General features: G+C 38.8%; 1 protein-coding gene across 4 annotated transcripts in view; it reads right to left on the reverse strand.

Moving 5' to 3' along the window:
* igsf21a (immunoglobin superfamily, member 21a) overlaps positions 1 to 13,802 on the reverse strand; it is a 175,287-nt gene that overhangs the window by 17,571 nt on the left and 143,914 nt on the right. For all 4 annotated transcript variants that reach the window (XM_057361631.1, XM_057361632.1, XM_057361633.1 and 1 more), the window contains one exon: positions 6,278 to 6,393. In XM_057361631.1, coding sequence (XP_057217614.1) covers positions 6,278 to 6,393 — 116 coding nt within the window. The remainder of the gene's footprint in view (positions 1 to 6,277; positions 6,394 to 13,802) is intronic.

Consider the following 13,802-nt stretch of genomic DNA (forward strand, 5'->3'; position numbering starts at 1 on the left):
CTATTTGCGCCTGCAGCCACAGGGAAGAAGAGACAAAAGCAGATGCGTAGTGCAAACCTCATGCTAATAGGTAAGGCTCCAGACAACAGTTAATGCCTAATAGATGAGGGTTGTGTAAGATAACAAAACAATGCCTTCACGATGGAGTCCTTTAGAGAGGACATTTACATTTACGTTTAGTCATTTAGCAGACGCTTTTATCCAAAGCGACTTACAGATGAGGGAAACAATGGAAGCAATTGGAACAACATAAGGACATCAAAAAGCATAAGTGCAATAAAAGAAAATTGGTCTCACATAGCCTATCACAGTGTACAGAGCGAAGTTTTTTTTTTTTTAGGACAATGTATTAGTTCACAGAACTGCTGAATACTAGTTCGAGAGCTGTGTGAGAAATAACTAAAGGCCAGTGTATTACACATTTCCAGTTTCTAGAGAATGTTAACACCTAAACTTAAATACACTATACAGCCACGGCTCGCAGAAAATTTGAAAGCCCACGCTCCAAAATTATCTTCAGTCATAACTTCAAGGTAAGTGTTTGAGTAAAATCTTATCTTTTTCGTTTCATTCTGTGAACTAGTGACAGCATTTCTTCTAAATTGCAAATGAAAATATTGTTTTTATTTGCCTTTGTTTGCAGAAGTTGAAACAGGACAAACTGGTCAAATCTTAAATGCATCAAATAAAAAAGTTCATATCGTCGCAGTCCTTGTATCTTGAAACCTCGTACGTCCAAATTCGCTGTTTTTTCAGAAAATGGAAAAACACTGAACTTTTTCAACGATTAAATATTGTGTTGTCAAAGATGACAAGCTCTTTTTAATACGTTTTATTAGTTAGATGTTTGCAAAACCCAGTGACAAACATAAAGGGTGACTAATAATAATGATTTATGGCAAAAAAGAAAATCACGAAATATGGAGCCATATTAATTTTTAAACAACACATTACTAATGTTTTTACATGTATTTTAGGATCAGTCCAAAAATAAATAAGTTAGAATAAGCCAATTTTTTCACAACTTTTATTTGTCTTTGCATTCTTTTAGTGTTTGACATTGCTTTCGGTTGATAAATTTCAGAGATTTCATTTCGGAAATTCAACAGACATTGGACTGGAATTGCCACAATAAATGAAGAAATGCTGATTAAAGGCAATACTGGAGTCACCTCTTATTTTTTTCGGCGTCTGTATATTGTATATAATCTGTAGAAATAGGAGCTGTATTAAAATCTTTTCACAGCTTTTTATTACCATGCAGTGCTCAAACAGCCCAATGCTTGTGTCAATGTAAAGTAAATGGTCCAATCGAATCAGCTAATCATATGCAGTCAGGCGTGAGTGTGCATCATACGTTCCGCATTTACAAACAACTATTTGCAATTCATTCTCTGCCACACCAGCCGATTACTGGAGTGAAAGAGTGCAATGCTTCCAATGCCGCTCACAACGCCCGAGAGTTTTGCTTTGGGGAGCGTCAATGCCACAATCCACATGGAAAGTGTGGTGTTGGCACTCAGCTTTCTTCAAAGTGAACTGTTATTGGCTTGCACACTGCGTATCCTGTCCGGGAGGATTGTCCTCCTAATAAAACCTCTTGCTACATAGTAACAAGTAATGTACACAAACCATAACGAGCCCTTTGTAGGGGATTATAACTTATATAACCCCACTAACTTATAATGCATGGGCCACAAATGCTCCATCTCATTACAAAAAAATACCAATAAAGAGTGATTTATACTGTGCCCGAAATTTATACGGTCGTTTTTCAATCTTAGGTTGATGTGGAGTTGCTTGACCCACTGCAGTAACTCCATTCGACCAGCATGTGGAGATATAAATCCTCTGCCACAATCTGGGTTTGATCTGAACGAGAGAGAGAGGTAGGCTGTCTCTGTAAATAGTGCACAGAACTCCTATTCATAGCCATGCTAATCACCAAGGTAACGGTCACACAACATGCTCAACTCATTCCAAGCTCCCATCTCTGCAAACACAGTCTCTTCAATTATTCATACTGTAATACTGCTCCCTGAATTGTGCAGTGTTTGTGCAGAACAGTCAACATTTTTTAGTACAGTGGTTCAGATAGAAGGTGCAAAGTCCTTTGTTGAGCAACAATATTGACGTGTTTTCAGCATAGTGGCATGCAAACACATTCCTAAGAAAATGTCCAATCAGAGATGGGGGATGTAAGTGATGTCGTACGAACTACTGTATATTGCCAAATGCTCTATTAATCATTTTTGCAGAGCAATGCCTTATCCCACATCGTGCAGGAAAAAGCCCATTGTTTTCTTTCAAAGAGGGTAATCGATTGTCCAAACAAATGAGGGCTTGCAATTAATTTCCCTCTAACATGCTGCAATAATTGCCTTGCTTCTAAATCCTCAGTCACAAACGCTCCTTTTCGTCGATACAAATGAGATATCAGACACGTCGGACGCACTGTTGATTGTTCGGCTGCTTTTGATTGGCAGAGTTTATAAAGTCCCTATTTAGCTGTTAGGGAGATGCTAAGGCCGTCACACACACAACCCAAAATAGTTTCACACAGACACTTGTCTCGTGTCTCAGTAAAGAGTGTAATTATATACAGCGAACTAGTCTATCCAAGCAGAATCTATTGCACCATAATATATTACAGTCTGAAAGAAACCATATTTGAAATATTTTTGGTAGTTCTTGGAACACATTACAATGAAATGAAAAAAACTCCTGTTTTAGTCTCTGAATGAATCGGTGTTCCAACACGCTTCACACAATGAAAGCGCACAAAACGTACACGCATGCTCGCACCTCTGTGGATTTCAATGAGCGCAGCAAACAAACAGCTTTGTACCAGCGTTCGCCCGCGCCAAAGCACAATGCGTCACATCGCCAGCAGAGCAGTTTTCCCATGAATGGACGCTAATGAAGGCACCTGCATGCAGCCTATTGCCAATTTCGAGTGGCATGCTCATTTAGAGACTTGACAATAGTGGCTGTTACTTTGGGCTCTCTTTCTTCTTTCAAACTTGTCATATTTAATCACTGGAGTGTCAGAGAGATGATGTCGTCACTTCTGTACTTACAATGCAAGTGTGAGAGCTGAACGGACTTAATCGCCCCCTGTGTTATCTGTCATTATCCAGCTCTCAGTCAATCAGCAGCAGATTGTGCGGAGGACACACCAGATTGTCCTGTCAGGAGAGGCCCTGCAGCATTTTCAACTGCTGCCTGGTTTTTAAAATAAGAAGCACCCCTTGAGGTTTATTGGCCAGGTGGAGAGACCTCCAAACAAACGTTTTACACCTGAAGATGGGCTTTTGACAAATATGTTTAAAATGATGTGGATGGGTCATATTAGTGGCACAGAAAAAAATCTGGCACCTACCATAATGTTAAAATTACATTTTTGTTTTGCATAATAGTGCAGTTACAGTGCCATCCAGTAGGGGCGACATTAACCCACTTATAATTGAACACTTACAAATGAATTATGAAAAAAGAACATTTCTGCAATGACATCTGTAAAAACGTTTATTTTTTCTTTTGGGGGGGGGGGGGTTAATGCTACATCCACACTAATAGCTGTCAGTATAAAGTCTTAAACCACTGTCAGCCAGTAAAATATAAAAAATAGTGCACCTATCAATCAGGCTTCATTCTATCGTTCTAAAGAATTGAGTCTGGTTCACAAGATTATCTGGAGCAAAAGCTGATGAAACGAAAGTGATTTTTTTCTCCATAAAAGAGCAAAGAAAATATGAACATGTCTGGTGCACAGCACACTGTGTGAATGCTACAATGTTTTGAACCCCAAGCGATGCGCAGTGGCTGTTAAATTGATTTTAAGAGGGTGTTAAACTGAAAGCCGTGGCATTGATTTGACCTACTATTGAAGGATGAGAGTGAAAGAGTGTGGAAGAAAGAATGTTCCAGATGGTTTAGAAATAAGCCATAAGGCAGCAACACCGATAATGTCTAAATGAGATGCATCATAAAACAGTATAGGAGACAGGCAGTTATAACTGCGAAGAAATGAAATTCAGTTCAGTGCTGCGCCCCTCGAGCACAGCTGTATTTGCTGAGAATAACGTTATTTTGTTTGCATGTTTAGTGAACCAAGAAGCAAATAAGTGAATATGTATCCTGCTGGTTCTCTAAATAAATATATCAGTGTTAGTGCGATTTTTAAACATGACTTCTTTAAGCATGCTTCAGCTTCCAGTTTAAAAGCAAAAGCCTGTGCTTTGCTGCACGTCATGCCTTGTGATTTTGCAACAATTAGCTTTTTACAGTCTATTTTAGATGCAACATTTCTCAAGGACTTGGCTCCAAATTAGATCATTGATACGCCCAGAGTTACGTAGAGCTCAACAACTTCAGATCTAAAGTTCTATCTAGGTCTATAGGCATCTGGAGAGTTAGTAGATAATAAATATCCAAACGATGCCCCAAGTGTTATGGGTTTATTTGTTTACTCAATTAGTTTGCTTGTTGTTTTACTGTACAATACAGCACAAGGTGACTTTGAATGTTATCCCCCAATGGTTTTGTTTCAGGTCTAGAGACACAAAATTATTTCCTGAAGATAATTAATTTCAAAACATTGGAACATGGGAACGCAGAAAAGAGGCAGTGATTCGCATGAGATGTAATATAATTTGGCAGAACATTTTCTCCCATCCTGCACTGGTCCCGTTGTGACCCAGGTTCTGAATGAGTGTTAGTCTTATAAAAATGCAGAAAACTACTCCACCCTTTTCCACCAGATACCTAATTACCACATCGCCCAATATACCTAATTAGCTTAATACGTTTATTTTATGCTAAGACCTTCAAGTTCTTTTGTTTTGAACTTCTGCAAACTTGAAAAAGGCTTAACTTACACACAAAAAAAAACATTGACACTCATGTTGAGAGAAAATTCCAGTCGGACGAATCAGAAATATGTGAAACACTTTTATCTCTAAATATATTATAGGATATTACAAGTAGTTTAAATATTAAAAACTGCCATGTAATGCAAGTGGGTATTAAAGGGATAGTTCACCCAAAAATGAAAATTCTGTCATTATTTACTCACGCTCCTGTCATTTAAACATGTATGACTTTATTTCGTCCGCAAAACACAAAATAAGATATTTCGAAGAATGTCGGTAACCCAACAACAGCGTTACCCATTGACTTCTATAACCAGACATACATTTTTCATATGAAAACCGCAATTATAATCCCTCTAAATAAATAAATGACCATTTAAAACTTTAAAACTTGAGTGTCTACATGTATTATTCACTTTAGACAGTTTGCTAGATTGTTTAGTGTCTGTGGTGTGAAATTGAGATCGATTCGTGTCTGGAGACACGCTTGAGAGAAAAGTGAGTAACGGCACAGATGCAGCACTGCGGTGTTGCCAGGTCCAGTTATTATTAACGCCTTTGGTCTTGTTTGTTTTGTCCACCTAATGATACACCTCAGGAAGTTAATGAAGTGGGAAGTAAGGAGGACAGGGAGCAGAGGAACAGAAAGGAAGATGACAGAGTGCATCACACAACAGTGAAGAACAAAAAAAAAAACACGACCGGATTTGATCTTGTGAGAATGAAATGTAAAATAATTCAGCACAATTCTCGACACCCCACCCCACACCTTGCCAATGGCCATGACCACCAGCCCGGATCTGTATTGAACTCTTTTACTCTTTTAAAATATTAAGGTAAGAATCTCATCAGCTTTACAGATATACCCCCATCTTTCAGCTCTAATTTAGCTGCTGTTTCTCTGCTTCCGCCGCTGATGTAGTGCACGCTCTGTCTGTTGTTAGTGAATGACAGCGGATTGGCCGGTAATGAGGGTGGAGCTTTTCCCTGGTGTCTGGCCTGCTCTTGAGGATCCTCCGCTGATGAAGACCGAAGCCGGTCAGCCCGGAGCTCGGCAATGTGACTCTCCAGGTGGGGTGGTGGAAATCATTTTTACACTGCACGCCTCTCACGCTGGGCTCCTAATTGCTGGAGAAGGGGGCAAGATAGATCCGGAATACATTACCGTTCACCCACAGAGTGTGATTAATGGGCTGGTGGGATTTTTGCAAACCGCTGGCTGAACTCAAGCGGCGTTGGTGTTCATGAGGTTAAGGTGTGTGGGCTTCAGGAGTCCTTCTGGCTTTAATGAAAAGACTCACTTTATATAGACAGTTGCCGAGACTTTGAACTCTACCCTTAGCAATCACTTTGCAAAGCCACGTGTGTATTGTATGTCTGCAAAAGAATTGTGTGGAACTCACCATTGGGGCCGGTTTGCCTCCTTTGGCATTGCAGATCAGAGTGAGATTTTGGGCCTGGTACCGGCTGAATGGTGCTGGGGTGTTCTCGGCCACTACTGAGATGTTGTTTGGTGGAGCTGTGGGTAGAGAAAGAAAAAAGACATCTATGAGACGTTCTGGGACAGATTTACCACAAACGCTAATTTAGAAGTTCTGTATGAATGATAGCAATTTCTCGTCAGCTCTCCATTTCAGCTTTAACACGCTTTGGTTTTTTAAATTTTGTGAATTTCCAATGCCCAATCCAATGCAATCACGTGCAGAGCACAGTGTGGAGCGTTGCATGGCTGGGGTTTTGGAGCATGTCAGCATAGCTTTATTCTGTCAATAGGCGCCTTGCTTTTCACATGGGTCTGCTGCTGCAAAGAAGAAACATTATGCTGAAAACTCTTTAGGAAAAGGGGAAGGAAGTGAAAGTCTGGAAGACAAGAAACGTGGCTGGGCCACAGGGAGCTCCAGCGCTGTGCTTTCTTGTTCTGCAAAGACCCTGACCCCCAAAAAAGAAATGAGATAAAACCCCCTATGCATGATGCATGGTCCTGAGAGGGCTGTTATAAGACTATGCAGTCCAGTGTTATACTAAAAGGCATAATTTATAAAGGCTGTTTGTGTTATTTAAGATGATGTGTGAAACTTTATGCATATAATATCAACGGACTCCTACTAAGCTCCTCTTGGGAGTCCAATGAAGGAGTCACGACATTAAAAAAGCAGGAGCATATAACTGTTGCCTGTAGGGATGCACAGGGAAGATGAAGACTTCCATTGGCATCTACTTTACATAGAAAGGATAAAAAGCTGTAAAGCAAGAGTTCAAATAGATTTTATTTAAAGGAACAGTACAGCCAAAAAAAAACTCGTTTAATGAGGACCAATATTTGAGACCTCATACAAAGTCATTGTATGATCTCAAAATACTTGGAATATGATTCACAGCCCTGGTTCTAATTTACATTCATTTACGGCCACGGTGCTGTATACAGTCACCTTTTGTGTTCTAGAAGAAAGTCATCTGAGGATGAATACATTACGACGGAATTTTCATTTATAGATAAATTATTCCTTTAAGCCCACCTGTCAGTGAGAAAAAGCTGACTTTATCAGCTGTCCAGGTATAAAAAGGGTGTGTGTGGGGGTTTTATCACATCTGCATTTTTTACTAGCACCAAGCGATTTATGATCCTCTGTCAACGCGCCGACGTAGGTGGGCATTGATTATTCCGGCAGCTGCATTATCACATAAAACACTTCCTACAAATTTCATCTCACACCCCGCTGGGAGAAATAGATGTTGCCGCTACTTACTTTAGACCCATGTTGGATTTATTTTTTGCATGTTGAAGAGTTGAGTAAAAGCATGTGTTATCAACACGGAGGGTTAAAAGTGAAGCCGGCAAAACATCTGCTGTGAATCTCTTGATCAATAACACTTGCATACTAAAAAGGTGAAGAAAAAAGCTTGCTGTGCCAGGAGAGCAGCATGGTAATACAAGTGTCACTTTAGGTCTAAATCTCTCTGCCACTCTGCAAACGCGCAATACAAATTAATTGATTAAAATAAACGGGATGGAGAATAAAAAAAAGTTTAGTTTCCTCACCTCCTAATTCCTTATTGATGGCGGAGGGAGGGAAATTAACCTTAGCGCACACTATTAGTTCTTTGGGAGAAAGAGGATTGTCCTAAATTGGACAATGATATGCTGTCACATGATTCTGCGGATGGGATTGAAATAAGAACCTGCACGCACGACCCAGAAACAGAATGCTGTTTCTAAATTGGTAGCATCCCAGAGTCATAAACATTTTTTAATGTTCTGTTTGTTAAATGCTCACAGTGGCTTTGATGGATGAGACCCTACGGTGTCTGTTTATAGCGGCGGCTATTCAAGGCTAATTATCCATGTGCTCTCACAACTGCTTTACGAAATGAGCCAAGCATACCAATACAGACCAGTGCCAGTCTGTGAAGTTCCTTGGAATTAGCAAGAATGAATTTCTGTTTATGCATTAATGCCATGTTACTAAACTGTACCAGGTTTCCAAACACTCAATTATACAAACGTTTGGTGACAAAATAACTCTAACTGCAGGTGTTTAACCTACTGTGCAAAGTAATACTTATAGGTTTTCTCTTGCTGTGATGGTAGAACTCCTTTTCCATGACTCCCATAGTTCAAATTGAGGGAAATGTGTTATCTCAAAAATAAATACAACACAAAACACAATCAAGAACCCCCTGATGGAAAGGCAGAGTGTAGATATGAGCGAGGAATAAAAGAAAAAATACTGAAATTGTCCCTGTTATCTGACAGATCTCGCTGAAATAGGTGTCCTGAAATATTACACCTGTCTCTGTGACAGCACTAGACTTAAAACAAGAGAACAAAAGAAAAATAGTGACACGAACCACTGTCAGATCCGTGTTTAGCCAATCATACGACTTTGTTCTCTGCCTGTCTGTCATTTCACACAATCAGGGCTGGCCTTATATGGTATGAACGGTGTAAACTGTCCGTTTGTTGTGCAGCAACACTATTTTTACTGCCTTGGCTTATGACAACTAAGGTCATGCAACCTACAGTACACAAGGTCACTATATAGCTGTGTTCAGGTACGCCACCTGCAGGCAGCAAGTGGACCTGTAAAAACAAATTATAAGCAGGCTATCCAGACACTTTCACATTGCCCCCATGTTCAAATAAACAGTAAGTCCCACCCCAAACTCAAATCAGCTCAGAATATTAAACAAAGTAATGCTTTTAAAAGCATAACAGAACCGAATTGTTGTCCATTTTTAGGAATTCAACATGCATGCACACTACCGGAAAAAGTATAGTATATACTTATGTATCCAGTATATGAATTTTAGCGGCATCTAGTGAGATTACGAATTGCAACTAACGGCTCACTCCACCCCTCCCTAATCACGGCTCACTCCACTAATCACATCCTCACAGTTTTGTATTCGAGTTTACAAGAGCATCTTCTGGATGTTGTCAGTAGGGAAATCTAAAAAGCCAAGATATCTGAATAATCCTTGATGGAATGTTTGAAACGATTAAAGAGTGCGGCTGCCATGCTTGGCACACAACAATACCTTGTTTAATCCTTTACCGGATTAGAAATGTTGCTTGATATGGTGGCATTACAGCTTTTTCACACTCCATTTGATTACACTTACAAGGTTTCTTGAGTGCTTTGTGAAATTTTGAGCACTGAGAGAAAACACAGCTGGCGAGAGGATCGAGGCCATTTTGTCTCCCTCGAATGAATGTTTTCTGTCATAATTTGTCAAACTTTGCAATCACGCATGAACTCGAAAAAGGTGGTGTATTTGCAAAAAAAATACCAAGATTGAATGTTTACCCAGGGACTCATTTTTACTCCCAAATGATCAAATTGAAAAATAATAACAACTGCTCTGACCGCCCGCAATTTTATTCTGCGAGTAAACAATGTTTCGCCATTGTTGAGAGAGCAAAAACGACATTTAATCTACAAAAAGAAAAATACTATGGGACTCACTACAAACATGTAATTTCATTGTGATGTACTGTATGTAACATAATTTGTAGTTTATTTCATTTCTGACTCACCCTGAGGTAAATCATGATGTCCTCCATACCTGCCCACAGCACTGAGATGAAGTCTTAAAAAATCCTCAATAAATCTGATTGATTGTTTGGCATATAGCTGTTTCATGGTGTCTTACAAGATGAATTATTATTATGTACATAAATGACACTGCATTGTCAACTGGAGTCCCATGGCAAGCGAGGGAAAGCTCAGGAAAGTTCCTTTTAGAAACACTAACTGCACAAATAAGACACATTTTGAGAAAGTTACAGTATCTTACTGCAGTCACGAAAGATACTGCAGTATTTAATAAATAACCAAAGCAAAAAATACTCCACAAGGCAAGAAAGGAGTGAAAACCCTCCTAAGGCACTTGACCCCGTCGCTAGACCATGCTCCCCTTAAGTGCTTGTTTAAATTTCATGCCTTCTTACAAAAGAGCATGCAATAAATGTTTCACCACTACACCACCATGTTTTCACCCTTTCTTCTCTTTGAAACTGTGTCAGCCATCTCCCTCCCTCACATAATCCACACTCAGAGCCATTCGTTCTAATGGGGCATCCATATTTGTGCAGCGTGATAGCCTGGAGCACCATTGCTCTCTTTACAAATAACAGCAAATAGGTTTTTTCTTCATTTGAGGAACGGGGGGTTGTATTTTGCCGAGTTCCCTGCAGGCAGATCTCACTGGCCTGGTAATTAAAGGATTTAGTGGCCCTTTGAGACAGGGGAAGGGGGGTGGTGGGTTACTTCCCCTCACCTTCCTTTGACATCTGTTACTCAGATCTAATAGGCAGGAGACACAGGGCAAAGCTGTCTCTCTTTCAAGCGAAGTAATTTACTTATGACTTTCCTAATGGAACATTTGGGTGCCTTTTCCTCCTAGTAAGTCCAATTTTAGGCCCTGAGACTAATTAGTCAATGTTTGCAGGTCTTCAGGCATTTAATTCAGCGAACGGTGTTCGGAGCCCGACAGGGATTCATCGAGCTGTTTATCAACAGTTTTAACACGAGTAGAATGAATGTAATGACAGATAATCATACAAAACCACTGACGCATTTGATTACAAACCTTCCTGACTGCCTTAAAGAGCACTTATAAACAGGCGATCACATTATCCAACTTCGGCTGTAATTTATGAGAGTACAAATCATCTGACACATTCAGAAAAATGTCTTAAGGTTGAAAGTTCTTCTTGATAATAGTTAAACAGTAACAAATAGAGCTGATAACAAACTTGTAGGTTCTGTTCAAAACAGGGGTAACTGGTATTGGACAGGGGGATATACAGACACCGTACAAACACATTCCTTCCGTTTCTACATCGTGCCCTTTGAACAAAGCACTTAACCCTTGGTTACTTCAAGGGGGCTATCTATGAAATAAATGCATTATGAGCTGCTTAGAGAGAAAAAAACCCACCAGTTCATTTATCATGCAGCTGCCATTTACTGTATGTACACATGACAACAACCTACAATGTCTTTAACAGCATGAACAGTATTTCTTAGCTGGTTTCTTTTCACGACCCAAATTTAGAATGGACATCAAATGATGATCCAACACAGTCCATAAAATGTAAATCAAATCTACATTTGAAATTTTTATATATAACTCTATTAATTGTAATTCATGAATTTTCCCTTGTTGTCTTGCATTTATAGTTGAAACGATTGTTTTTATATGGCTCTTGAATTTTGATAGCTTCATGCTGTTGGTAACCAATAAGCACAACACAGAACACATTGTGGTTGGCACAAATAATGTTTATCCTCATTTCAACTGTAGTATCTGATGTTATGTGTGTTCTTGACCTGCGCAGTGTATGATTTTCAAGCATGAGGGCATCTGCCAGAATTGGCGAGCTTTTACCAATTGCTAGATAAATGTGCATGAAAATATTGTAGAGTTGGACATGCCGGCTTTGACATCGATCACAAAAGCAACATTTTAGCAGTTTCTCATCCATTTTATGAGTAGATAACACTATTTATTTTGCTAACATAATTATGCACCATTATTAGCATTTTTTTATATTCCCCTGCTGTGTAACACCACTTCTTCAATGTTTCTAGCTTCATTTAAAATTGAAGCTTATTTTAAAATAAAACATACCATGCTTTTGAGAAGCATGTTTCTTGGCCAGTCACCAGCATATGTTGTGTTTTGGGTGCTATGGTGTTTAACATGGGATGCTTGTGTGCTTTCTAACTAGGTTGACCAGCAACTAGTCAACCAGCATCACTTGAAAGACCAGCACCAAAATCCATCATAAACATCATGCTGGTCTAAAAAAGGGAAATGTCTTGCTGCGTCTTCCATTGCTTTTCATGAATGCAGTGCGCATAACAGCAGATTACTTATTCAAGGTCTTTTCTCCACTCCTCCATGGCATGATGAATTTAAAGGATTCATTCTCAAGAGATCATTTGATGTATCCTCTCTGTGAAGTAAACACAGGCTAAAGCATGAGAACATCTGAGCAGCCATGTATTATTCACAGTTTTGAATGGCATAACTGTTCATACTTTGAAATGAGGAAGAACAGATACTTTCATTCAGTTTGAACCCAGACACACAGACTCGCTCGGAGAGACCAAGAAACTCTGCTCTGACTTTAAACCAGCCATCAGTTCAGTCCATCACTGCATCTAAAAATCTTTTGGCTCAAACCAACAACACACAATGTATTATGAGTACTGGCACCCAAATTGACACACACTACAGATCTGATATGTTCATGATATCGCTTAGATCACACGTGGCGGATTTCAGTCTGTTATGCTTTAACCATTACATACCGTTTGGTATTTTTAATGACAAAAGTATTAAAAAAGAAATTCAGATGCTAGACTATGTTTGTGAAAAACCTTATGGTAAGACATTATAAAGGGTTATTAATGGGTAATGCAATGTGTCATGGTTCTGCCCCACCTTGTCTTGCTTCTCTTGACCTAGTGGCAGAACCATGATAGAACCTCTTGTTTTATGTGGAGAGTGACGTTTTGTCCCTGTTGGTCTTCCACTCTCCGGTGTGGCGTCTCTGTTCCCGCCCTTTCGTCTCCTCGTTATTGTTTGTTAATTAGTTCATGCCCCGCACCTGCTTCCTCTTGATTTGTCCCCTTTATAATGTGACAGTGAACCGTGACAGCAATGTGTGTTGTAATACATTATATGTTAAGAATTATTACCAAATTGAAAATACGTAGTGTATGAATTGATCAGTGTTTTAGCCCATGTTTCACAGACAAGGCTTAAAACTAGTCCCAGACTAAAATGAATTTTGAGCTGTCTCAACTGAAAATAACTTGCCCTGACATATCTTAAAATATGTCAGTGCCATTGTTTTGTCTCTAGATGCACATCAGTAATGTTTTTTTCCAGGGCATTTTAATAAAAGTGACTTAAATAGCCTAAATTAACTAAGGCATAGTCCTGGCTTAGGCTAAGCATTGTTTATGAAACCGGGCCATAAAGTAATGTATTAACATTATAAGGCATTAAAACTACTTTTATAACGCATTATACAAAAATGCTTTAAGTAAAGTGTTACCAATCTTATTATTAATTTTGATTATTTTTTATCACAAATGACATAAAATATATACATTTATTACGAACACTATATTATAATATTTTTAGTTATAAACAGTTATAATTTAATAGTTATAATTGACAGTTGACATTAAACATATAAATATAACATTTTCAGTTATATTAAATTAATTAATTAATAACGAAGGATAAAGATAAGAAGGAATAAAGAAGGAAGCGGCGACTTGACAAGTCTTCACTACAAAATTTCAACTGCTATTAGATTATTACAGTAATGATAATCTTAAAACCTATAATCTACTTTATTACTAAGTTTATTTTATCTTTATTTAATTTAGTTGTGCAAGCACT

The sequence above is a fragment of the Triplophysa rosa genome, linkage group LG20 (genome assembly GCF_024868665.1).
Source record: "Triplophysa rosa linkage group LG20, Trosa_1v2, whole genome shotgun sequence".
Lineage (NCBI taxonomy): Eukaryota > Metazoa > Chordata > Actinopteri > Cypriniformes > Nemacheilidae > Triplophysa > Triplophysa rosa.